The 27098-nt window shown below is 55.4% G+C and overlaps 1 protein-coding gene across 1 annotated transcript in view; it reads right to left on the reverse strand.

Annotated features, from left to right (window-relative positions):
• Positions 1–27098, reverse strand: part of NCOR2 (nuclear receptor corepressor 2) — a 174492-nt gene that overhangs the window by 11123 nt on the left and 136271 nt on the right. The window contains exons 19-37 of the mRNA XM_054288473.1: positions 26609–26756; positions 23644–24199; positions 19293–19413; positions 18146–18383; positions 13775–13930; positions 13229–13368; positions 13042–13147; positions 12260–12364; positions 11298–11401; positions 8741–8891; positions 5204–5356; positions 4812–4898; positions 4078–4352; positions 2920–3283; positions 1944–2171; positions 1295–1540; positions 1019–1168; positions 465–605; positions 192–354 (exon numbers count right to left, since the gene is read on the reverse strand). Coding sequence (XP_054144448.1) covers positions 192–354; positions 465–605; positions 1019–1168; positions 1295–1540; positions 1944–2171; positions 2920–3283; positions 4078–4352; positions 4812–4898; positions 5204–5356; positions 8741–8891; positions 11298–11401; positions 12260–12364; positions 13042–13147; positions 13229–13368; positions 13775–13930; positions 18146–18383; positions 19293–19413; positions 23644–24199; positions 26609–26756 — 3632 coding nt within the window. The remainder of the gene's footprint in view (positions 1–191; positions 355–464; positions 606–1018; positions 1169–1294; positions 1541–1943; positions 2172–2919; positions 3284–4077; positions 4353–4811; positions 4899–5203; positions 5357–8740; positions 8892–11297; positions 11402–12259; positions 12365–13041; positions 13148–13228; positions 13369–13774; positions 13931–18145; positions 18384–19292; positions 19414–23643; positions 24200–26608; positions 26757–27098) is intronic.

Raw genomic sequence — 27098 nt, forward strand, 5'->3', positions numbered from 1 at the left:
TACATTTTCTCCTGGCAGCAGGAAAAGCAAAAGAATTGGGGCACCAAAATGTGCCTCTCCCCACCACAACTTCCCAATCCTGCTCCCACTGAGACTGAAGGGAAAACAACTCCCAGTCCTTCCTCTCAGAGGTGCTCATTAATTAAGTGCTGGTGCAGGCAAGCACTGGAAACCATGGTGGGGGCACACACCGTAGGACGGAAGGGGTGGGGGTCTCCGAGGAGATGATCTTCATGCCGGTGTTGTGGAGCACGCTGGGGCGCTGCTGGATGGTCTCGTGGGTGCGGGGTGACACGGGAGAGTGCTGGTGGCTGTGAGAGTGGGAGGACGAACGGCTGCTGGACTGCTCCGTACCTGGGGAGACCACAAAGAACAGCTTGTTTAGCTCTCTGTCCCACAGCCCTAACCCTACCTTCCACCCAGCACAGGTCCCAGGGTGGAGGATGGACTCCTCCCCAGCCTACCTGGTCTCCAGATGGGCGCATGCTCCACTGTGGTGGAGGCCAGGATGGATTTTTCACGCTCCCTCTCTCGTTCCCGCTCCCGCTCCCGTTCCCGTTCGGACACCGACGATCCTGACTGTTTGGTCATGTGCGTGGGCCCTCCTGAAACCCAACCAGAAGGCAGTGAGAGGGCTGCAGACACAGCAATTCCCCCTGGGAATGCTGCCTGCTCTTCACATCGCTGTGTATGCAGAGCAGATAAGGAATGGCTCCATCCAAGGTCACCTGGAGTGGGACAGACGAGGGCAACCAGCGCGACAAAACCCAGACAAATCATGGAATAGCTGTCCTGGTGCTGTCTCCAGGGTATGACCTTCCACAGAGCTGTTTGCTTTGGGGAAGAAGGAGGAAAAGCAAGGCAGCCCTCAACAAGCAGGAAGAGGGAGTCAGTCCCTGAGTGAGAATTAATTTGGGGTCTCCCAGTCTGTCCTGGCATGCTGAGCCGATGGTGTTGGATTGATTAGGAGCGTCCTCCTCAATCATTTTCCCACTGGAAAAGCAACCTGCAGCATTACCTGGGGAGAGCGGGGAGCTGCTGTGCCGGCTGCCGAAGGTCTGGGGGGGTCCAGGGATGTAGGTGATGCGGTCCATGGTGGTGGCAGAGGTGCCAGGGGTAGGGGGCACGAGGACGGGCAGGTGTGGCACTTGGGACAGGTCGATGATGCCTGCAGAGAGAAGCAAGAGGACTGTCAGGACAACGCTGAGCTGCTGCAAGCTTGGCCGTGCCAGCCTGACCCAGCCTCCTTCTCCCCTGCTGCTCCCAAACCCCGGGCAGTGCCATGCTGGAGGACCTGCTGCATAGTTGAGGGCCAGGGAGGGCTCCCGGGGCGACAGCCCGCGCAGCATGTCCGCCCGCTGCGCCATGGCCGTGGCTGCGGCGTTGTGGTGCATCTGCTGCGACGTGATGTAGTCGTTGATGATGGTCTGGCGGTTCTCCATGGCCGCCGTGTCCGGGTAGCCCCGGATGAGGTACGGGGGGTACAGGTGTGGGTACGTGGGGCTCGGAGCCAGATGCCTTGGCAGGTAGTAAGCAGCAGCTGGGAGAGAAAAGGGTGCAGATGTGAAACCCCAGAGATCTCAGGCTTTTGGAGCATAAGGAAAATAAAAAAACCGTGCCCCCAGCCCAGCTCCTACTTACATGAGGCCGTCAACCCCTTCTACTGCTCATAGCCACCTGATGACTCCTAGCTAACCTAACAAACATGGCCCTCCCTCCAACAACAAACCTCATAGCAGAACTAACCATTGTAGTCGCACTTTTCAACTGATCCGCCTTCAGAATTATCCTAACAGGAGCTGCAATCCTACTTACCGCCTCATACACCCTATACATGCTCATAATGACACAACGAGGCACCCTCCCATCCCACATCACATCAGTCCAAAACTCCTCCGCACGAGAACATCTCCTCATAGCTCTGCACATAATCCCCAGGGTACCTGCTTCCAGCTGGATCCCCCTGGGGATGGCAGCAGGGTCGAAGGGCAGCGGGATGTGCCCTCGGTACAGATCGACGCCGCTGACGCCGCGGAGCAGGTGCTCGTACGGGGAGATGGGGTGGTGGTGGTCGGGCACGGGGGCGTGCGGAGACTTGGAGTTGCTGAGCTCTCTCGATGTGGGGGTGATCTTTCTGTCCTGGGACACCGGCTTCCCAGCAGTGATGCTGCCTGCTGACAGCAGAAGGAAATGAGTCACAGACTGAGCACTGCGGCCAAGCCACGTCCCTGAGGGATGCCTATGGCCAAGCAGGTCCCACAGGGACAATCGCAGCTACCCTGAACTTGAGGGGCCTTTCCCTCCTCCCTGCACTGCCATGCCCTGTTACACCACCAAGGTCAGGGTGGGCCAAGTCCCAGTTGCCCTTTGGGAGAGAGGCCTTTCCCAAATCATCCCTTCACCCCAGCACATCCATGCTGGGCAATCCGTGCATTCACCCTGGCCTGCACAAGCTGATGGTGGTGCAGCCTTGTTGCCACACTCTTCAGCACAAGGAGGTCACTGCTGCTGTTAGTGAGAAGTGTGAACATCTGCCACGCAGTGTCCCAAGCACTGCTATCCTGCCCACCTATGGAAAAAAGAGTGCTGTGGGCCACAGCTGGGACAGGGAGGACACTTTTGAAACACCAATGGCTTCACCAGCCTTGGCCCAAGTCTCTCTTTGGCTACCCTGGTGCAGGTGAGGTGCCCTCACTTCAAGAGTGTGAGCACCCCCAGGAAGGGCACTGAGCCCCAGCTGTCCCTGGCAGCCACCCCAGTGCTGTGAGTCAGCCGTGGGTGTGGGGTGCTGAGAAGAACAGGTTCAACAGGCACCTGCTGGGAATCGCTCGGGCAGGTGGGGTCAGCAGCCACCTCCCGTGCACCTCACCTGCCTGGCTGTTAGACATTTTACCATCAAATAAAAGCTTTGCCAAGTACCTTCGTGCTGCCGTGGGGTGGACTCCCGTGTGGAGACTGGAGACCCTCTGTGCAAGTGGCTGCTGAAGGCCGTGCTGTGCCCTGCCTGGTGGTCCTCATAGCCCAGGGCACTTTGGTGGGGTTTGCCCGGCTCGGGTACAATCACAGGAGCCCCTCTGGCAATGGAGCCACCTGAGTTTGTCACAGGGCTTGGCCTGTTTTTCAGACTCTCTTCGTAAGCTCTTTCCAGATTCCTCGGGTCTTGGATGACATCCAGAGAATGCACAGAGTGGAAAGTCCTGCCGGGGCTGCCGATGATGGAGCGCACATCGTGCTTTTTGGTGCTCGAGGAGGAAGAGCCGCTGTCATACTTCAGTGGGGTACCCTGGGGACAGGAGGCAGAGGGGACATCAAAGGGGCCTAGAACAGAAGGAGCCCCAGTGACTGCATCCCACTGAGTCCCAACAGGACTCAGGGTGCCTCATTCAGTGGGTCAATACACAAGGTTTGCTCAGTCAAACAGCCAACAGCCCTCGGCAGAGCAGAGATAACCACTGGAACAGGGCAGGGTGGAGGGCCCATCTTGCATGTCTTGTTGTGCTCCAACAAGATGATGATGATGAGTCACTGCCGAAGGCTGGCTGTGCCCATCACGCCTCTCTCCTACACACACTGTGAAATGGGACAGGACTGCAAGGTGCCATGGGAACCCTGCAAATATTTGGAGACCAACAGGAGATATCATGCTGTGTTTCATCCTAACTACTGGCCCTGCTGGGTTGCCACTTGCCCATGAAGGGAGGAGACCAAGTTTATGTGCACCAGAGTCACAAATGCTGAGGGCACCGAGTTGACTCTGTCCTTGGAAAAGAGGCAAATGTGTCCCCTTTTCTTTACACATGTAGATGGATCATTGCTTTCTTAACGTGCCAGGAGTTCCGTGGGCTTTGTATTTATCTGCAGGGAAGGATTAGAGAATGGTTTGGATTGGAAGGGATCCCTTCAAAGGATGGGGCAGGACAACCTGTACCCAAGCAGAGCGTCAGCTCTTACCAGTGATGCAACACAAAGCTGTCTCTGTTCTCCTTTTACCTTGGGAATGGCTCCCAGGATCTGTGCAAGGGCAGCAATCTGATCTCAGAGCAGAACTGATCTCATCCACTTTCACTCCATACTCACCTGCGTGATGGAACCTTCCTTCAGAGGTCTGGTCAGAGAGATGTCGGGTGTGCGCCTCAGCTCCTCCCGGGGGATCTCATGGATTGATCTTCCTGCTTCCTTCACCGTGGCTACCAGGTCTTCATGGGCTGATTTCATTTTCAGAGGAGTCAGATCGTGAGATCTGACCTTGTAGGCATCAGATAAGTCCCTTGGTGGAGTGTTTTCCCTCTTGAGCTGTTTGGCTTCTCTTCTGAGGTAGTCCTCATGGGCCTCCACATAGGACCGAGGTATTCCTGCAACCCCCAGGCAGATGATGGATGCAGAGGGCGACTCCCCAGGCAGACCCTGGACTCCCAGTCCCCATGCAGATACCCACTTCTAGGGGGTCTCCAGTTAACACATGTAACTCAGGGACTGGTGCCCAACTGAGCCCACAGGGCAGCTATACCACTAATGCAGCTGGTCCCCCTCACACCTACCACCACCTTCTGCACCCATTTCACACTAATTTCAACCTGTTTCATGTGAATCACTGACAATTTCATCCCTGACTTTGGCAGGATTCAGGCTGGTAGAAGCTGAGCAAGACTGAGAATCTCTCTGAGCACAAAGCAGGGGCTGCAAAGATCTGCAGCCGGACCTTGACGTGCCCATCCTTGCTTCCTCCTGTCCCACCCTGATGATGAGAACAAGGGGCCATGCACATGAGGTGCTTCCCCTGCTCATGCCCATCTTGTGCTCCCAGGTGTTACCTTGTGTAATCGAGCCCCGCATGTGATGCTGCTCCTTTAGGTTATGGGGACTGTGTCGGTCTGGAGGGATCGCTCGACCCATGAGACCTAAAGAGACCCAAGAGGGAAAGTCAGGCTGTGACACAGCAATTAATTTACCATGAATACGTGACAGTCTGGGACAACAAGGATAAATACCAACAATTTCTAAATTAAAAATTTTTTCCTTTTTTTAAATGTGCTTTTTTTTTTTTTTTTGGTATTTCTGTCAGGACAGACACACAAGGCAAACAGGCCAGTCTATATTCTGTTTTTTTCCCATGCTGGTCAGATGCACCATGTAGACAGGAGACAAGATGAGATCTCCACACATCAGTAACACAACCCAGGTGAAAGGTGTCACACAGACCCACCTTCAATGCTGGTAGATAAGGTATCACGGGCTGATAAGCCCCGGCCGATCCTCCCCTCCATCATATCATAGGTCCGCTTAGTTCCTGTGGTCTCATGGGAAGCTCCCGAGCTCCTGCTGTCTTCTTTGGGACACTGAGAAGCAGCAACTCCACCTGCAGGGGGGAACCCCAAGAGGCATGGAAAGCCAGCCCGGGCCAGGAGAGGGTGTTTACTGCTGTTTGTGTGCGTTGCTCAGGGGTCAGATCTCATCCCAGCATCAGCCGCCGCTACGCGGTGCCAGAAACATCGCACGGGACTGGCTTCCAGGAAATTCAGCTGGTGTTCTCTCCCCTCCCTGCCTGCCTCAGACTCCAGCTCCGTGCCGCCCTCTTGGGTAGGAGCATCCACCCAGTCGTGTCCCATCCCCTCCATCCCTGGTGGGGCAATCCGTAGGCAGCAGGACAGCCCTGAGCCAGTGGGAGCAGCTGCAGTTCCACTGAACTTGACTCTTTGGGTCTGGGGAGTTTTGTTTTTTTTCCTTGTTTGTTTTGATTTTTGCTAGACACCTACTGTTTGGGATCTTGGCCAGCCTTAACATCTGCCGAGACACTCCCTGGGTGAGAAAATCAGGGAAAACGGAGGAGAAGCGAAGCTGAGAATGATTCCTTTGAAACAGCACTGAGCACACACAGGAACTGGGAGAGATGGTGCAAAGCAAGACTGATGGAGTGAGGGCTAGGGTGAGGAGAGACCACTGACTGCCCCCTGATCCAAACCTGGAGTGGGTTGCCTGTGAACAGGCAGTGGACACCTGTCCTGAGCTACAGCCCCACCACCAGCACAGCCCAGCCCGTGCCAGGCAGCACCAGGCCCACCCCGGGCAATGGGCACCCATCATGTGCAGCGAGCTGTGAATTCAGCAGCTTCTGATCCTGCTGAATGCCTTGGGTTTGTGCCATGAGCTCCAAACAGGATGTCAGCTAGGAGAGACAAACGCCTCTGCCCATCATCCCTGGCCAGGCTGCCCCTGCCAAGGATTGCCAGTGCACTAATCCTCCTCTTTGTGGGTAGAGAAGGTGGTTGTACAATTAGAAAAAGCAGGGAAGTTAAAAAACATTCATTCCACTGTGGACAATCAGGAACAAAACTCCTCCTTGGCAAAACCAGTAATTAATAAAATGGGATTATTACAACTTCACACCCACTGTTGGTTTCCGCAATCAGCACCCACTCAATCCACAAAGTGTTTGGGGCTGTGTGTGGGGAAACAAGAGAGGGTCCGTGCCTGAGCCTCTGCTTCAGCTCCATTTGACAGCAGAAATCCGGGGGTGACATTCAGAATCAGCCAAGCACCATGTGGGTGATGTGCACCCTGTCATCAAGGCACATCTGTTGCCACCAGCCCTTGTGCAGGAGGGGACGCGCTCCCGGGCACCCTTTGTGCCACCGGGAAGCAGGGGGAGGGCGTGAGGGAGAAGAGAGACTAAACAGAAAGAAAACCATTCCAAACCCACGTTCCTCGCCTTGCAGAAGCCATCAGCAATCATATGCAGGATGAGAATAACCAATCTAGCACAATTCAGCTCACACATGCTACAGGATCTCGTCTCATTACAGCTCTTTTATTTTAAGCACCCTCATGACACTAAAGAATTTGCAATTTTTTTTCTGCTTGCCAAAATTCATAATCACCAACAGTTTCAATTTTCTTATTTAATTTTTTTTTTTAACTCTTCTGTTCCTGGGCTGCTCAGCCTCGCTGGGCTCTACAGGGGGAAGGAGAGAGGCAGGGCTGGCAAGGCTGCAGCAGCTCATGGGATCACTTGGGATGTGATAAATGCTACCAAGCATGTAAAAACCTGCTGGGGAGAGGAAGGAATTAATTCCACATCCGTGCCCATGGGGGGTAGCATGAGAGGTGACACAGGCTGCAGCCAGGGGGACATGGGCTGACACAAACAAGAGGGGAGAGTTTGGTCTGCAGCTCTCCCTCATTGCCTGGAGTGGGATCACAGCTCTGGGCATGGGCAGCCCTCACTGCCAGGAGCACTCCCCATCTCTCCCTGATGCTGCTATTTCTGAGATCAGCCTTGTTCGACCCCCAGCCTGGGCAGAGGTGATTAAAATAGCTTCTTGCACAAACAAGTCCTGAAACACTTCCTGAGTCCTCCCTGGGCCAAGCCTTGCCAACTGTCCCAAAGGGCATCCAGTCAAGTCCTCCTCAGTGACATTTCTAATCTGGGCTAGAGTTGACAGTGGCCCCGGGGGGACACGCTGTGAGCCAGTTTCCATGTGGCAGGAGGGAGGCACAGCACAAAGCCCTGTCCTGAAAGGTCCCAGGACACACACAAAGGTGACAACAGCTGGAGCTTGTCCCCGTGGCCTGACCTGAACCCTCTGCCTCCAGTCCAGGATAAGACAAGCCTGTGATGAAAGCAGCTGCCTGCCCTTGTGGCCATGAGGAAAGGGAATTCTGTGGGACACACTGCCTGCAGCACTGCCCACAGGGCCCAGGCTGCCAGGCTGGAATGGATATGGTGCCCCAGGGAGGGAGGCACGGGGCTCAGGCAGCACAACAGCTTCCCAGAGACACCTACTGAGGCAGCTGAGGTTGGGATCAGCTCCTTAGTCATCTCCAAACTCAAGTGAGAAGGGAGGTGACACATGAGGACAGCCATCCCTGTGCACACCAGAGCACATGCCAGTGCTTCACCCCAGGAGGATTCAGGGCTGCAGCATCTCTAAATTGGCTCTTCCTGACTACAGATGCAAGCCAGCAGGAGTCCAGCTCCACAGCAGAGATGCCTGACCCAGCACACAGTGAAAGGCAAGAATGGGGCTGTTCCCAGCCTCACTGGAGAGCAACATCTGCTCATCTCCAGTGGGAGGCACTGGGACACGCAGAGCAGCTTTGATGGGCAGTGCTGTGATGGGCTGAGCAGGCAGGAGCAGCTGCTGACCACCTGCTGCAGGGGTGCAGCCAACACATCCCCAGATAGGTTCCTTGTAGGATGCAGGAACGGCTTCACCACCTCCAACAGCTCCAGCAAAACTCACCAGACGCTGAGGCTGGGTCCAGGAGGATTCCTGCAGGGCAGCCCTGTGCTTGAAAAGCCTCAGGGTGCCCAAGTCAATGCAGGTGAGAACCTGACATCCAAATGAACCTTTATGCTGAACTACCTGACTTGCCTCCATCTTGCAGGTTTGAGACCACCTTGGCCCAAGACTTTGGGAGTGCTCTTGTAATGTTTTCAATCAGTCCCCCTCCACTACAGGGTGCTAGGGATGAAGGTAACACCTTCCTATCTGGTCCTCTTCTCATTCCTATTTCCTAAAATCATTGCAACCCTGCCTGCCATCCCTAAGACAAGATAACCACACGGGACAGATGGACACAGGGCGGGAAGGGAGAGAAGGGAGAGAAGCACTGGAAGCAGAGACAGGAGGCTGGTCCGCTGTACTTCATCAGCCTTTCCTCAAATAGCTCCCAAGTCCCAGCCACAGCGGCACAAACCCCTGGCACCTGCCCTAAAAAGGCAGAGAGGATCAGGACTCACCCTCGTAGGACAGCACGTGGCCTTTCTTGCCCTCGTAGATGACATGTCCTTTGGGCACAGCATCCTCCCTCGCCTTCTCTGCTCTGCTGGGGCTGTCTTCTCCGATTATCCTGGTAATGGTTCCTTTGTACAGCACTTCTGCCGGGGTGCCCTTGGAAAGCCACCAAGATCCATATTTAACAGTGTCACAACCAATTAAGCAAACGCCGTGCGGGGACAGGCTGTTCCTCCCGGGAAGCTGAGCGCAGGGAGCACACCCGGCCTCCGCTTCCTGGCGCAGCCAACAGCCAGGGACTTGCAGCTTAATTATTGATGAGAATGATAACGAGCAGCAGTAAAAAGGTACGTGATCTGTGTGAGGCTACTGGGAAGAGGCAGGGGATGAGGAGAGCACAGAAACAGCAGCTCTCACCCTGTGTGTTTTGGAGTAAGCTGCCTGCCTTGCTCCCTCTCCCCGGGTTTGGGGGACAGGGCTGGTGCTCCCCTGAGGACACCTTAGTGACAGCAGGCACTGCTCCAGCATTAGCTTTTCCCTGCAGCCTATTTCCCCAGCTTGGCACAGGAGGCACAGAGATGTCCTGCCCACCCAGGCACAGCTGCTGGCAGCAGTGTGACCTTCAGGGAGCCGCCTGCGTGCGGGAGCTGCGCTGGCAGCGCGCCCGGCCGAGACGGCAGCGACAGCGAAACCGGTCCCGCAGCAGGTCAGGGAGCAGAGCCTGCCTCAGATCTCCAACAGGAACACCAGCAGGCTCCCCACACACACCAGTGTGAGCTGAAACCTCTCCTTCACCACGAGCAGGCACAGCTCACAGCACCTGCCCCCTGAATCCCCTTCAACACACACGGAGCTGATGTCCCTGAGGAGTCGCTGGTGATTAACACCCTTCTGCCACTGTAACCCGTCGGTGCCAGCTGGGAACAGCCACCATGGGGGGACAGCCCCCCTTCCCCATCCCTGGGAAGGCACAGTGATGCTGTCAGAGCGACACTCCTGACTGACACCTGCCTACTCAGCTCATTTAACCCCAGCAAGCCCTGGGATTGATGCCTGGGGGAAGCCTCGGGATGTGATGCCCCCGCCAGTTTGGCTGGTGTTTCCAGGTTATGCCACTCAGGCTCTTCACCCACCCCTGCCTGGGGGTGCCCCTGCTCTCCACCAAGCCCTCAGAGCAGCAGCAGTCCCCAAAAGCCAGAGCATACCAGCATGAGGGTTCAGTGCTCTGGTCACCCACCCTTACAGATCTGGACACCTGCAATGGCTCTCCCAGCCCCAGGTAAGGCACCTCCCTCCACAGATGTGCTCCGAGGGGATGTGAAAGCAAGTGATGACAGATGGCTTCAGAGCAGAGAGCATATATTCAAGATCTGCTTCCTGTGAACTGGATGACTCATCTGAGATCAAGTATCAGCTCTGGTACCAGGAGCTGCTGCCAGAACAGGGGGCTCCTTCATCCCAGCAGGAACAGAGAGATGCAGGCTGCTGGGCCAGCAGGAGCGCCAGGCAATGCCCTGGGTCTGGCCCTGGTACCTTAATCCCCAGCCAAACAAAGGAATCTGGATTGATTCATCAGCTGGCTGGATTCATTAACTGGATGCAAAACAGTATCTCAACATACTCTGCTGATCTCCTCAACTGGCACATGGTACTCAAGGTCCTTCACGCCCACCCACTGCTGCCCACAGGTGCTGCAGGAGCAGCTGAGAGGATGGAGCAAGTGTTTGCTCTGATGGGTTATTTACAGCCCCTGAGCACCCACTCCTGGCATTTGTTGGACACGGGGCACCAGGCAAGCTAAGCCTTTGCTCTGGGCCAGGATTCAGGATCAGGTCCCCAGGGCCAAAGTGAACATAGCCATCCTCCTTGAAGAAGGCAGGCAAAAATTGGAGCCTGAATGTCTTTAAATATCTGAATGATGGCCAGATAAAATCCTCATGGGAAACAGATTTTTTTTTTTTTTAATGCTCTCTGCTCTGTTACCAGATGAGCAATAACTCACACTGCAAGAAACTATCGCCCGCTTGCCAGCTGCTCTTCTGAAGATGGATGGTGGAGATTAACGCCAAAGTATCTTCCTGCTGAAGAGCCTTTGGGCAGGACCCCCAGCACAGCATGCTCAGCCCTGGCAGGAGCTCCTGCTACCTTACCTGCCCCTCACAGCCTCCTCCCTGCTCCACCTGGCCTGGGCCCTCCACCCATCTCCTTTGCTCCGCTCCACTTTCCTGCCCTGACAAGATGATTTTGCCAGAGCCATTTACAGCTCCTTTGCCTCTGTTCCTTACAGCTACAAAAGGCAAAGCTGGGTTTAAAGGTGCTGTAAGGCTGCACTGCTGTTTGATGGGCTGTGCTCCTCTGCAGTGTTCACTCATGGGACGCCGCTCGTGCCATCCCCAGTGGGGGCTGCTTGCAGACCCCTCTGAGGGGCTCCATGGGGTGGGAGCACCACAGAGCTGCTGCACAGCCCTGTCCTGCACACCCAGCGTGCCCCACAAACCCCAGTGCCCATGTCCAGCACCACAGGCTGCAGCTGGCAGCACCCAGGGGTGACAAGGGGCTTACATGTGTGATGGAGCCTCGGTAGGTGATGGGCGACTCCGGAGGGGGCCTGGATGTGGGTGTTCCTTTGGTGATGCTTCCTCCCGAGGCAGAGCTGAGGGAAGTACCTGTGGGACACAAAACCTGTGAGCTGGGGGCTGGATTTGCTGTTCAGCACAAAACCTGTGGGGCTGAGACTACTGAGGGCAGGATTTGACCCAGTCTCTGTGGTACTGGAGGGAACACCCTCCAAGAGCTGTCAGTGCTCAATCCCAAACCCTGCAGAACCCTTTGTGCCAAGTCTCTTGAGAAACCCATCCCTGCGAGTGTGAGGTGGAGAAGAGGGAAAATATAGGTCTTTTGAGGCTATCAGCTCCCTGCTGTCTTTGTGGAGGTGCTGGGCAGATTTATGACCCGGGAGAAAGCACAGCCTGGCTCAGCCTCTCCTGATGTGATCAGAGCAGATCTGTGGCGAGATGCGGCTCAGGGTGGCTTGAGTTCATTCACACAGATCTGTCCTGGGTTGGGGCCAGCCCACAGCACTCAGGCTCCTGACTTGGCTTACTGGGGGGTTCACAAACCAGAAACCTCTGCATTTATTTTCTTCTGCCTGGTTAATGGGGAAAGAAACCCATCAGGGTTGTATTTAACCAAAATGGGGTCCCTGACCAGCTGCAGCAGCAACAATGAAGAGCATGAAAATACCAATTAATGTAATTTAAACAGGTCTTGCTTTGTCTTAAGCAACAGATTTTCAGGCGCCCCTTGAACAGAAAACCTCCACCAGAATCAACACTTGAGGCCCTGATTTGGGGAGGTAGAGAAAAGGGGCAAAGAGACCCCATTGGCTGGGCACAATTCCAGAAGTCAAACCTGAGATCGCTGGGCAGCTGCAGCCAGTGTGGCATCCACCAGGCTTGGCAGTGCCAGCATCCCTCCCTCCCTCCCCACAGCTGGGGCACGTGCCCCCCACTCCGTGTCCTCACCCCGCAGGATGGAGCCCTCCTGGGATGGCTGCAGAACCAGACTCTCTGGCTGGCTGGCCTGGCTTCTAGGAGAAAGTTGTTCCTGCTTTACTCCAGGAAAAGGCACTGGAAAACATAAAACATTAACCAGGTATCAGCAGAGGTGCAGGACGCGGGGCCACAACCCTTGGCTGTGCCAGCCCGGAGGCAGCACCTTCTCAGCACCTTTGCCATTCCAAATCTTTGGGATGGGCTCCCCAGGGTGGTGAATGCACAAATGCCATCCAGCAAAGCCAGATCCTTCACCCTGGCACTGCCTACAGCAGGACCAGAGCTGACACTGGAAACTCTGTGCTGGTTTACAACAGAACCCACATACAGTGAGAAACAGAGCTCATATCCCTCTTCCCCAGACTTGATCCCTCACCCATTCCCTTCTGCTGTTAACAAGAGCTTCCAAATCTGCAGACTAAACACTTTCTTTGTTCACTTCAGGCCATTTACTCTTTATCCTACCAGCCTGGGGAGCAACAATATATTTCCTTCCTTCGATCACAGTGTTACCTGAACGGTATTTATGGGCTGGGAAGTGTCCCTGACTGAGCTGTTGCTTTCCTATACGGCACAAATTTAGCTCCCCGTGTCTCTGCTCCCCTGATGGACTAAGCCTTTCATCCTCTTAGCAGTTCTCTCTGTGCTCCCTTGCTGTGCCCTGTGCTCCTCCTTTCCCCTATGCTTCAGGCAAGCTCGCTCCCTCCTGCTTTCAGAACACGTGAAAAACAACTCCTTTCCGAGTTCCTTACCCAGTTTCTTGGGATCCATGGTCAGTGGCAGGCCCATGGTGATGGAACCAACGGGGACCTTGGCGTGCTCGGGGCTGTAGGGTGTGTGGAGCTGGATGGGCATTCCCTGTGGGGCAAGAGGAGAGGTCAGGAGCAACTGACGGTCCCTGAGAGGCATCTCCGCCTCCCACACCTATCAGTGCCCTACCTGGGAAATGGATCCGACGGATCTCTCCAGCACGGAGGGGTGCTTGGTGGAGGAGATGAGGGGAGGAGGGTTGGAGATGCTGGCTAGTCTCTGCAGCCCTGAGCGAGAGCTCTCATGCAGGTTCAGTGGGATGGGGTGTCCTGTGAGGAGAACACAAACATCAGTGAGACTGAGGGCAGGCAGAGCAGCTGCAGCATCAGGGAGAGAAGGGGAATGGGAGGGAGCAGGGGCTGGCTGTGAGCCTGCAAGTCACACAGGCATTTTGGAAAGGATTGGAATAGTTTACATTACTGCCCTGTCCCCTCTGCAGCCAGAGGATGAGCTGCCCTCCAGCCAGAGAGGGAGAAAACCTGTCTGACTTTGCACCCACCCTGCTCTGTGACAAACTACATCCCTACACCTGCCCCAGCCAGAGCTGGGAGACACACCTGACCACCCTGGGGCCTTTAAGGAGCCCAGCCTGTGACAGTGGCTGTAAGCACAGCCTCTGGGCTCAGCCCCAGCTCAGGGGAGGGCACACACACACAGCCAGGGGGTTTTACTTGCCTGGTGGGTTATACTGGAACAAGTGGGGCTCCGTCTGGGGAGAAGTTTTGATCACATCCCGGGGGTAGGACAGAACAGGGGGCCAGCAGGAGGCAGCCACTGACTCAGCACTCAGCTTCTGAACCTCTGCAATGGCTGAGAAATGCACGGACTTCTCTGCAAAGGACACAGAAAGAAACTGCACGGTCAGCGGGCAGCAGGAGTGAAGAGTCCCTGTGAGCACGGCAGGGAAGCAAGAGCCAGCTCCAAGCACAGGAGATGGCTTCAATTCAGTCCAACTTGGCCACGAGGTGAGGCTGAACTCTTCAACCAAGCTAAAAGGAAAAAGCTCAGTGTCACTGCCTGGATTTGACAGCATTCATTTTACTCAGATTTAAAAGGCAGTGGGATGTCTGTGTTGGTGACTCTGCTGGTGCTCACTGTGGACCTGGTGCCATCCCACCTCACCCAGGAGAGATGGCCTTCGACATGCAGAGTCCAGCTCCTTGCCAGGACTTGGCCATTAGTGAATTGCTCCTGGGCAGCTCCTGCCCGTGCCCACAGCTCCACATGATCCCAGCATGGCAGGGCTGGAGGATTAATGATGATGCTGCCAAATCCTTCCCTGAGGTTAAAGCCAAGAAGCAGCAATGTTGGCATCCCTCTGGAGCATGGGGGACATCCAGAGGGTACCAGTTCACTGGTGACTACACTGTGGTGTGCAGCTTCCCAAAATTACCTGGTTCCCATCCTGGATACCAGGCTGGGCTCATCCTGGCTATAAAAAGGAGGAAGGGAGGCCAAGGAGAGTTTAATGATAGAGGAGCTGTGCTGGGAACACCTGAACCCTGCCATGTGCTGGAAGATGCTGAGGAAAAGAGAGGCTTCATCTGCACCAGCTCTATGCCAAGTGCATCCTCACGCTTGGCTAAGCAGATGGATGAGACAGCCTTTTCTGGATGGATTAGAGGCAGGTTTGGTAGCATTTGCTTGTAATCAATAAACACTTCATTTTGCACTGCCCTTCCTCCCTAGATCCACCTGTGTAACGTTTGCATTGACCAGAAATTAGAAACTGGGCAGTAAACAATGGCAATCACAAATGAACCCAGCCTTTAACCATCAATTTTTGATAAAAATAGATGCTGAATCCTGCTAAGCCTAATAATAGGGCAAGTAGATTATCAGAGGCCCAATTTAATGAGGCTTTACTACATTATCGTTATTAATGCTCAGTGTACGCAGAAGCTGGGAGATTATTCTTGTCTGCCTCAGTGAGAGAAGAAATCCATTCTGGGCACACAGAGGTGTGCAGGCACTCACACCTCTGCAGCCTGGTGGGACCAGACCCTGGCTGTGGCCTCTTGTAGGATCCCAGAGAGGATCCCTTCATCCTGCCAACAGAGGGGAACCCAGGCACATCTTCCCCACTGCTGGAGAGTCTCTGGCACAGCCACACTCCCTGATCTTCTCCCCTTCAGCTCGGCCCCATTCAGCTCTGCTCGTGTGGGGGCAAACAGCGCTGGGATCTCCAGCTGAAGATGCTCCCTGAAGCCAAGGCACTGTCAGCCAAGGCTGTGTGCACCCTGGATGGCTCTCGGAGAGCCTCGTCCTCCTCCCCTCCCCGTGGGAGCCGTCCCCTCCCTGCGAGCCTCTCCAGCCTGTGAAATGTGGCCAGTTCCTAATTGCCCCCGCATTAGAGGGTGGCTATAACTCAGCCAGATTTTGATAAAATAGCACTTACACGGGGAAGAGAGAGTTCCTATTACCGTTTATCAAGTCCCTGGAATGGGAGCGAAGGAGTCAGAGTTTATATGATCCGTCATCCAAATTAATGCTCTTGGCTCCCCGTCGCCTACAGAGGCCAAATGAAACACAACTAAATCAACACAAAACACACTGCTGGCTCTCCAACCGCCAGTGATAACCAAAGATATGCCCGCCGGCAGCTAGGCACCGGGCACAGGGATCCGCCTGGCTGCCGGTGAGATCCAGGCAGGGCTGCCTGCCGCTGCCCAGCCCCGTGATCAGCAGCTCCTCGTGGAAGGGCAGGCAGGGCTCAGGGAGGTATGGCTGCCTGGCCACCCTCCAAGCTGATAGAGCCCCAGCCAGCGGCTGCGAGGCAGCCAAGGCCTGGGCCAGGATGTGTGCAAGGCTTGGCTTTGAAGCGGATCCAGGGCGGTGAGAAGGATGTTGATCTCCGCAGCGGCTGCAGGAGTTCCAGCTCTCTTATCAAGCCAGGGAGGAACAGCAGTACCTGCTCTGGTGGAGTCAGCCCCTTGCTGAGGGGTGGCACAGGGCTGCTTTCCAGAGGGCTCTGCAGGCTGTGCTGGACTCTCCCTTTTAACTCCAAGCCATGTCTGCAGTCTGGATGCTTGCCACTCCACTGGGATGGCTCAGAGAGCAGGGGAGGGAAGGGATGCACACAGATTTGCCAGGAATATCTGGCTATCTCCCTTCTAACCCCTGACCCACAGCCAGGATGTGTTCCAAGAGGCAGAGACAGAACTGAGACACTGCCCGAGTCCATACTTGCACTGAAACCAAGGCTTTGGGGGAGTTGATTTCTCCCCTTGAGGTGACTCATCACAAACCTGCTGCTTTTCCAAAGGGAAATGCATCCCCACTATGAACAGGAGAGACCAGCCTATGTCTCCATGGGGTCCACATGCATTCCAGCCCCACTGTGGCACCCAGCACAGATGCACAGCCACACAGGGCTTGGAGAGCACACAGCTGGAGCCCAAGACCTACTGAGATGTTTGCAGGGATATAGGGAGGCATAATTACTTTCATTAACATGAAATATTCAGAGCTGTACAGAGGAGAGAATAAAGTGCTTCATATCATTAGTGCTTTGCAGAGAACAAAGCAACAAAAGATCCACCTGGATAACAGATCCTTGTATTTGATAATGGTGCCAGCAGGCCACAGAGTGGAGTGGGTGACTTCAACACCTAAAGCCTGCCTTGTACCTCATACCCACTCATCTGCCTCACCTCCTCATCCTGCTGTGGCCAGGAGCAAGCTGGAGCTGCAGCACTGGGACACGGGCAATGCAGAGCTCAGAGCTGGAGTGCTGGCAGTGGCACCCAGCTCACAAGGAAGCTGAGCAGTGCAGCATCAGATCTGCACAGGATTACAGCACAGGAGATCAAACCTGATTACCTGCCACTGGGGAGGAAGAGCTGGAGGGGAACTGTTCCACCTGGGCAGCAAACAGGAGCACAGCAGGATAAGATCTACTGGAAATGGGAATTCACGGGTGGCAACGCCACAACTCAGGGGAAACTCCCTTTCTTGCAAGGTGAGCAGTCACCTTCCTTGCTTATATGCAAAACATTCTGAAGGTGTGATGCACACATTGTGCTATTTATTGTTTGAAAAAATTGTGGCCAAGTGCCAGCAATGCAAGCAAATCCTTCTGTCCAGAGGAACACGACAGCTTGAGGAATAACTACCTGGCCTGGACACTGCAGAGCAGGCTGCCACAATCCTGGCTGCCCCAGCGTGAACTAGTGCAGTGATTTTCCAGCAAACATCACTGCCAAGTCCAGTGCCTCCTCAGTGCAGTCTTATCCACCCTTCTCTTCCGTGCACAAGCAGGTGATTTTTGCAGCTGCACCCATTCCTGTTCAGGATCCAGCACTGGTGGACACTGTACCCACACAAGGCAAACTTCCCTGACTGTGCCATTGGGGACAGCCTCTCATCTTCCTTAACAACTGAGCCACAGGCTAGCTACAGGGGGCAGGGACACAGACTCTGAACTGGAACAGACTCTAACACTCAGATTAAAAACACATTTAGAGGATGGTTTCATCAGGACTTCCCGTCTCTCCTTAACCTTGATCCCCAGGTGCTCAAGCTAATAATGCTTCAGATGCTCTATGGTGGGAACCTCTGAATTGCTCATTAGGCAGCCAAACCACATCAGAGCTATTCCGGGGAGAAAGCACTGGGAATCTTTACAGGAACCTTTGGACTCCGAGTCACAGTATTAGCATTGATTTTAAATGAAATAATGGTCCCCGCTGTGCATTAAAAGCATTCTTTATAGAAAGCCAGCAAGGTAGAAAAGAGCCATTGTACCCAGAGCCTTGGCATGCCTCCAGGCCCCTCTGCTCTCTGGTGAATGGCAGATGCTAATAAAGGCAATCTTCACCTCCTTGGCGCTCCACACTGCCCGGTTTGCTGTGGGCTCAATGAGACATCATGTACTGTCTAATGAACATGGGAAATTAGCCATGCCTCTCTCGTCCTGCCTCAAGATGCTATTAAAGAGCTTTCAGGGGTCGAAACAAGCTTTCACCTAGGAGGGGGAAAGCTGCTGGCTGCGTGCAGCTGCACAGCCCGGGAGCTCCGCGCGGATAAACGCGCACACAGCCCTACCTTCCTTCTCTCCAACCGCGGGGCTCCGGCTCTTCCCCCTGGGGCTGCTGCTGGGCTGCTGCTGCTCCTTCTCAGCCTGCTGCTGCTGGGACTGTGACAGCTTGCTCGGGGGCATGTCCTCGCGGGCAGACTCGTGGGCTTTTGTGATCTGCTGCTGGTAGAGAGCCAAGGCGTGGGGAGGCACCTGAGGCTTCGCGCTTCCGCTCTGCAATACCCCCTCTGAGAAACCTTCGGAAATCTGCAAAGCAGGAAGAGTTGGTGATGCTCATCATGTGCTGCTGACATCCGTAACAATCTTAAAGACATCAGGAGTTAGGAGAAGCCCCTGCTCCACACTATCGTGGCAAGTCTTAGCAGAGGCCAAACAGGGCTTCAAAGCTCACTAGCCACAGGAGATTTTAAAAGCCTGTGACAAAGAGTACCAGCTCTGTGCTGGTGATACTACAGGACAGAGTCAGACTTGTTCAAAACCTCTTATCTATAGTTACGTGCTTGTAGCTTTTGCCAGAAGTTACATTACAGCAGCCACATCTCTAGCTGCAGCATGGGAAACTGGAGGAGCATCAGGAATGGGTCCTCCCTGATCATGCCAACCCCAAACAGGGATTTCCTCCCTGCCCACCCTGCATCACTGCTCCTCCAGTGCTGACCCTGGAGATACCAGGATGCTTCTCCTCACAGCCCAAGCCACCATATCATACTTTCAATACATGGCTACTGAGCAGTCAAAAAGGGGGACCAAGCAAAGCTCCTGGGTGAGGAAGGTGATATCCTTCAAGCATGAGATGAAGTGCAGGGCTGAGAAGGTGCACTCCTTCTTTTTAAACCCATGGGAGGCAGCAGTCATGTGGCAGTGAGAAGCTTTTTCTGTCCAGACCTCCCACGATTTTCTGATAAAAGAGCTCAAGAGACATCCAAATGCTGCTGGCAGAGCTGCTCCAGCAGCTGGGAACACCCTCTGCACAGGGAGCACCTTGCCTGGCTGGGGGCTCACACCACCCAGGCACAGCTCTCTGCGGACCAGAGGCCATCGCCAGGGATGAGCACATCCTTGCAACCCTGACACACACCACAGGGCCCAGTGGGACAGCGTGCACGAGGCACAGGCTGTGCTCCCAGCCCCTGCCCTCTCCAGCAGGGTACTCACAATGGGAGGGATGGCAGCAGCTCTCTGCTTCAGCTGTTTCAGGTCCAGCGGCTTCTGCGGCGAGGAGTTGAGCCGGGTGTCACTGGCGGTGTTGAGCAGGCTGGGCCGGGGGGACAGCAACCTGGAACCAAAACAGGACATCAGCCATGGACAGGCTCCATGGCCCACGGCTCCCCCACACCCTGCATCCCCTGTTCTGTGCTGCCAAACCCAGAGCACATCCTCTGCATCAGAGAGGAGCGTGCTGGACCGCTGCTGGCTGCTGGGAATCTGGGCTCAAAGACAACCCCTGTGGGACTACATGTCCAAACAAGACCCTTATGTCTGGCTCAAGAGGCTCTTGAGCCCACTTTCCCTCATCCCCATGCTATTTCTAGCAAATCTGCTGTTGTCCAGAATAAACCTGAGGGAAAATGGACTCTAGAGCTGGGTGTTACGGAGCGAGGCGACCAGCCCAGATTTAATATGGGCATTGTGTTACCCTCCAGAGCTCACACATACTGCTCACCACCCAGGGCTTCATGCTCTTCTTCAAGGACTGTCTTTTATCAAGGTGCTAAAGCCAGGGCAAGCCACCATGTGCAGGCAACTTGGGCCCTTGGGTCACTTGAAAGACGAGAGGCTGGATTTGGATGGGGTTTGGCACTCAGCAGCCGGGCAGCCCTGTACTCTCACCACTTGCTCTTCCCCTTGGCTGTTTGAACTGCCTGACAGACACTCAGCCAGCCGTGCAGAGCCCCTGTGCAAACATGGGGGGCATCCCCATGGTGCCACCAAAATGGGGTGGGGATGGCGGTGTGCAAAGCCCTTGGGACAAACCCTCAGCATGTCCAGCTCCTGAGCTCATGCTGAGACCTCAGGGACCACGTCTGCCCAGGCCACCTCTGCTCTCTCTCCCTCCCGACTCCAGTTTGTTGAAGCCAGTTCATAGTTTTCAAGCTTTACAGCTTGATTTGTTTATTTTAGCTGTTATTTCAGTGCTCTCTTCAGCCTATAAATTTCAAGGTCATCCCATGCTCACCCTTGGATGAATAAACAAGCGTGGCGGGGCCGTGTGTGGGGAATAAACTCATCATGGTGCTGGGGCTGCCCCAGCCCTCGCTCTGCACAGTGCCTGGCATCAGAGGGGAAGGGGACCCACCTCCACACTGGCACCAGGGTAAGGCACCCAGGGGAAAACCAGCCAAGGGGCAGCAAATTTGAAAAAATTCTTCCCTAAATAATCCAATCTTGTCTGCCTGTGGAGCCACTCGGGTGTTGTGAAGCTGCACTCCTGGAAGGGTGCAGTGCCCCAAAATCTGCTGAGACACAAGGCTGGGGACAAGGGCACCCAGCACTTGTTCCTGAGACCTTCACGCCAGGCTGAGCTGTGGAACTGCCACCCCAGCAGCTGCTTTGTGCACTCGTTGGTGCTTGAAGAGGTACACTGAAGAACCCTTAAAGTCCCTTTAAGCACCCTCAAGATCTTCAGGTTTCCTGAAGCCCTCCAGGATCCTGATGCTTCGGAAGCCAAAGTCAGTATTAAATTCATAAATATGCAAATTGCCTAATTTATTACGTCCCTCCCAGAAGATCTTGCGCCAGACAATGGGATGTCTGTTGGGTGCTTTGCTCTGGAAATCACCATATGAACAATTCTTATCCACCTGCTGCCAACCCAGCGCCTCCCAAACCCAAGGAGCAGTGCCTTAAGATGGCTGATGGCATAGGGAAGGATGGGAAAAGAGTCAGAGCAGGAAGGGGTTGGCAGGCTCACAGCTGAGCCTCAGCAGTGTGGAAATGTCCCCTCCCAGGCATGAAGCTTTGGGGATGACCATGACACTGCATTTCCCACACTCCTTCTCCTGCCACGGAGATGGATGGGGACTAATTTAACTTCCAGATGATCCAACACACTGACACATGACCCAGCCAAACATGACTCCATAGTAGTTGTGCAAAGGCAGTGGCTCCAAAATGGGCTTCCCCAAGCCAGAGACACGGCTCCAACGTGGCACTGGCCTGGCAGAGTCCCTGCACCTCTAGCAGAGCCAGCAATGGGACGTGCAGCCCTGGGATGGTCGTGCAGGTGTCTCCTCACCATGCTGCAGGTCTGCAGTGCTATCTGTGTGTGGCCTCCCTCACATGTCCCCATCTGGCGTGACCTCCTGCTGAACCACATCTTGGCTGCGCTTGCAGCAGCCCTCCTGCAGCACTCGCTGCATGGAACCACAGACAACCAGCTGCCTCCTTCAGCTTGGATGAGTTAAGGCTGCGCCTCCTCAATCCTGGACATGCCTTTGCTAGTGTGAACTGCAGGACCAAAAAAAGGCTGCCCCCACTCTGAACCCTTCCCTTTCTCACCGCGGGGACACCCCAGCCACCCTCTGTCCTCTTCTGGGAGATGCCGGGGACAGCTTGATGCTTTCACAAGCGCAGGGAAGAGCACCCACGCCCCGCTGGCGCTGGGTGGGTGGGCGAGCATCGGGTGATGCGGTGACGGGGCGGCTCACGCGGCTCCGCGGCCCCGCTCCGCGCGAGTCACGCTGCGGCTGCGCCAACGCCCGCGGCCCCGCAGCCCCGGGCCCACGGGGAAGGCAGGGGAGCACAGATACAGCTGGCAGGGCCACCGAGTCCCCACTGGGAGCCAAAAGCTCCGAGCCAGCTGAGGATCAGCCCTGTGGGTGCTGCTGGGCTGGGAAGCGCCCGATGCCGGCGTCAGCTGCAGCCTGCCCGTGCCAGCAGGCTCTGCCATCGCCCGCGCCTCATCGCCGCACCGGCTGAGAGGAGTGGCCCGGGAGCTCGGGACGCCTGTTTGGTGTTTAATATTCCTGGAAGCTGGTAACTGTTTGACAAGCGAGATAGGAGCTGACTCAGCGAGGAGCTGCGGTGGAAAAGTTGTTCCCAAGAGGATTTGCTCCTTTGCTGCTGAGGAGTTGGTACAAGCCACTGCTGCCCTGCTTTTGGTTGGGTTAATGTTAAACTGGAGGAGGACAGCCCTGTTGGCCTCGCTCTCCCTTACTGGGAGATTTTCTCCTGTCTGGGAAGCAGGGGAGGGTGGGGAGGGGTGGTGCTGGACTCTGGCCATTGCTGGAGAGGAGCACAGCAGCCAAGAGGCCTCAGCCCTGCCACGGGGCTGGCCAGCAGCACCTCCACCACCCCTTGGCACCGCCTGCGCTGCTCCAGCTGCTCGGCAGCGAGGGGCTGCACCCCAGAGGATGCTCCCACACCAGCAGCGTTCATCCACCACAGGGGAAGAACAGAGGCCATCTGGAGCAGTGGGATGCACAACAGCTCCCTCTGACTTCATCCCACCACTTTGCTCAGTTGCTTTTTCAACAACCCCATCCACAGCGCTGCACACATCCACAGCCTGCCCAGCCTGGCAGCACCCATCTTGCTGCCAAACTGCTCCCTGTGAGCCCACAGAGGGCTTGCAAGACACTGGATACAGGATGCCAGCCTTCAGTCCCTGCCCAGCTGAGTCAAAGAGGGACTGCTGCCCCCCATACAATGGCAGGGTGTACACAGGAGTCCCACCTGGCCCAAGAGCCATCAAAAAATTCGGTGCTACAAAGATGTGTGTACTCACACATATTCTTTAAATAAAGGAAAACCCTCTCTCCATCTGTGAGGCTCTTGGGTGGGGAGAGCCCTATGGGAAAGGCTGGGAGGGGAGCAAGATGTTTCTCCAAGGAGGAGGCCAGTGTTTCTCCTCCCTGTCCCAAGAGCCATCCATGAAGGGGCTGAGGCACTCTTGGCCAGGTCTAGGGGTGGGTGGAGGGCTTGGGACTGCAGTGCCTCAGGTGAAGACCCACTGGCACGGCCCCAGGAAAGCTCACACAGACCACATTCTCCTGCCTTTATGGCCAGGATGGATAATGTGCCCCTACAGATCTGAGCAACATCTCTGCCAAAGGAGCAACTCGCCCCCTCTTGCAGTAAAAGGCATCCCTGACGTGACTTTTCTCCTGCCAATGCCAACTGAGACAGAAACCATTCCCAGCCCCGGATGCTGGCAAACCAGCCCAACTCGGCTGTCCCTGAGAGCACACCCCGCTCCATTGCGTCACCCAGATGGGCAGCTGCCACCAGCAAATGCAGTGGCTCTGCACCCAACATCTGCCCACGGCCATGTCCTAGAAGCACCCGTGCGTTGGGACATCACACTGCTTGTTGTGTCACAGCCCCTTTGGAAGCAACAGCCGAAGAGCTGGGGGCACATGGGGACACAGCTGGGAAGTCCCTTGGCCAGGGAGCACCTGAGCAGCGATATTCCTCAAGAGGAGCTCACAAAGGCACTCATGGGCACTGCGACACAATGGAAAAGCTCATCTGGCCCTTGGGTCATGCCCTTGTTCCCCGCTCCTACCTGCTCTTGTCCACAGCATCCTGCTCATCCATCTCGTCTGCGCTGCAGGTCGCGCTGGAGTCGCTGTCAGGGTTCACCCCGGGGCCTTTGCTGCCCTTGTGGCTCTCCTTCTTCTCGGCCTTGGGCGTCCCCTCCGTCCCTGCCGTCCCCGCGCTGCTGACGCCGCTTTCCACCTTCTTGTCATTCCCCTTGTCCTTCTCCTGGCTCTCTTCGCTCTCCTCCTTCTTCACCTCGCTCTTGCCCGGCTCCTCGCTCGCCTTCTCCTCCGGCTCCTCCGTTTTCACCACGTCCACCACCAGCTCCTCGGGCACCTTCTCCTCGCTGCTGGGCGCCTCGGGAGCCGTCTCCGGCGGGGGGCTGGCGGCAGGAGCGGGGTTGGCAGGGGGAGCAGGGGGAGCGTCGGGGGGCGTTGGAGCCTCTTCCCACTTGACTGCCGGTTCTGTGCCGGCGTCACCTCCCGGCCCGGGTGGTGCCTTGGCCCCGTTTTCGCCTCCTTCTTTGGCTTCGGGCCTTGGCGAGGGAATGCTCTCGGTGTCGGAGCTGTTATTTACTGCAGCTGAGAAAAGGGAAGAAATAAAAATAAGGATCAGCCTGAGATTCTTGCTTCCCATATCGCTGCCTCCACCCCCTCCCTTGGGAAGAGAACGCCCTCGTTCCTCTGAGGGGGAGATGATCCCAGGGCTGGGAGAACTGTGCTGGGATCCCCAGATCCAGAGCCTGCTAAGCAAAGGGCTGTTCTGGGGGCCTCTCTGCTTGCCCAGCACGACTGTGAACCCCCACCCAAACACAAAATCACACACCCAAAAGCCTGCAGACTGAGTGACTGGGAAGCTGGATGTTAAGGGAAAACCCTGGCTGCTGGCTGGTCTGGCAGGACAGGATCTGCTCCCTTCTCGCCCTCTTACCCATGGCACATGATCGGCTGCCTCAGCCCAGGCACCCTACTCGCTGACTTACATCACCTGTCTCCCTGGCTCTGCCACCCCTGGAGCAGCTGGGATCATCCCAAAACACTACATGTGTTTGTTGTTGGTGGCAGAAGAAAGGAGGTCAGGGTCAGCGAAAGGAAAGCGCTGGCAGCACTGCAGGACAGGTTAATTATTACACGGGAAGGATCATTCCCAGATCTGCCACCAGCAGCTTGATGAGAGCTGGAAGCACAAGCGTCCATGCACTGCTCAGAGCCAGGTGCTGCCAAGAGATTGTTTCTACAGCTGGGGAGAGGATCACTCCCTCCAAGGCTCGGCCAGACAAACATGGCCAGGGCCAGGAACACCAGGAGATTTCCACAGTCCCATCCCAGCGTGTCCCCACCAGGCAGGGCTCTCACGCTCATGCCCCAAAGGCTTCCTCACATGCATTCCTTGACCTGCCTCCCTCCACAGCAGCTCAGACAACTTTCTAATGCTGGTGAGAGAAGTGCCACAGAGGGACTGTGTCCTAAAAGCTGTACACTGGAGCACATCCATCTCAGAGTGAAATCGTACCACACTCATCAGGAATCTCAAGTCTTCTCCAATCTTACTCACTAGCAAACAAGAATTGAGGCGTCCCATCACCCAGCCAGGACAAGGTTCAGAGCGTGTTTGGCAAAACTCTTCCCAACTGCCACTTGATGCTACTCTGAATGCTATCCCGAGACATCTAACAGTGGCTCATCCCAAACTCAGCCAAGCTATAGACTTCCTTGCATTCCCTCCAGACACTGAATCCATACTCTACACCATAATTCCCACACTGAGTCTTTCCCCCTGTCCTCGGATTGCCCATGTGGCCCCCGCAACTTCAAGGTATTGTCTGAGTATCCCCAAATGTCACCCTGGAGCCAGTGCCCATCTCCTGTGTAACACCACCCTGGCACTTCCATGCCCATTACATTTTTCATGCCCCTCATGCTTTTCCACAACTCTGTAGAACACCCCAGCAGCAGAGCAAGAGCCGATGCTTGGCGAGTAAGGCTCAGAAGCATGTCAAGAGATCTGTCTCTAATCTCAAAATCATGTTGTTTCCTCTCAGGCACTCTTACAAAGAGCAGTAACTACCTTTTACTTTGCTCCTGTGAGTCACGTATCACCGTACAAAGATTTACCTGGAATCTGCCTTGTAATGAGTCACTCACAAGGACGATTTGAAAAGATTTCCCATTTCAAGTCCCATTAGCCTGGGTGCTAAGGCCAGGAACCAGTGTGGTGCCAGAGTGCTGGTTAAGTTATTAAATTACTTTGACAGAAGTCAAATGGGCATTGTTGGAAAATTGTGCACATTTTCTCTGAACTCCAAACTGCTACACTTTCTAAGCGATACATAGCTGAAAATTGTCACTTTCAAGTTGTTTCCTTTCTTTGGTATGGCTGGGAGGGAGAAAAACGCTGCCTTAAAAGGGGGAAAGGAAGAGGAAAAGCCCCACCAAGGTGCATCAGCATTGCTGGTGGCAGACCACAGCTTCCCCTGCCTTCTCCCCAGTGCTGGCCTCCGGGAGCTCCACTGCCCAGAAAGCAGCAGAGCCCTGATGAGATGGGGACAGACCTTGGTGGGTTATCTCTCCTTGAGCCCACGATAAGCTCCACGAGAGCTCACAGCGGTGGCTAAGAGCATGCAGGGACCCTCCTTAGGAGCAAACACCATGAAATGTGATTTACAGGAGGTCCTGGGAGGCCGTGTGCTCTTGGAAAGCGCACTGACGGAAATCAGAAACCAAAGGGCTCCCAAAATAGCCATCTGTCCAGACAGACACGGGAGGAGGGCAGTGATCCAGGGCACTCCTTGCAAGCGTGAAATCCAGAGGCATCCAAAATGCCACGAGTACTGTGAGACACCATCACCTTGGTGTGACTTTGGGGTGACAGACCCCTTGTGAGTGCTGAATGTGCAGCCCCAGAGGCCTTGCGTGGTGCCTCTGCCACAACCGGGCAGCAAAGCCAGCAGAGCTGAGCCCATTCCCTGCCACAGCCCTCACCTGCCTCACCTTCTGCCTCCTCTGCCATCTCCTCCTCGTTGCCACTCGTCCCTGACACCTCCATCTCCTCGTCCTCAGCTGCGGGAGGGAAGGCGGCTTCTTCGTTCTGAACAGCGGCGCCTTTTTTCTTCTTCCTCTTGGCGTTCCTTTCTTTCTCCTGAAGAAGAGGAAGAACAGTGAGAGGCAAAGCCTACGGGGAGTTATGGGGCAGCAGAGAGCACTGGTCCTGCCCAAAGGGTCAAGAGGGAACTGCCAGCAACCCCCTGCCCTGGGTAAACCCTCTGAGCTTTGGGACCAGACTTGCCCGTTGAAAGCCTGGCAGTGTGGCGTCACCTGGCCAAAAACTTTTCACTGCTCTGCAATGGCCAGCCTGGTCCCACAGGGAGCTCCAGCCTCAGTAATCAGGGGAAGAATGGCACCACACACAGACCAGGCACAAGCATGCAGAGGTCACCAGTGCAGGGCTGGCAAGAGCCGGGGGGTCACATGTCTGCTCATG

Source organism: Melozone crissalis, unplaced genomic scaffold (assembly GCF_028551555.1).
Source record: "Melozone crissalis strain CALT ecotype California unplaced genomic scaffold, PUWL_Pcris_2 ptg000063l_1, whole genome shotgun sequence".
Classification (NCBI taxonomy): Eukaryota; Metazoa; Chordata; class Aves; order Passeriformes; family Passerellidae; genus Melozone; species Melozone crissalis.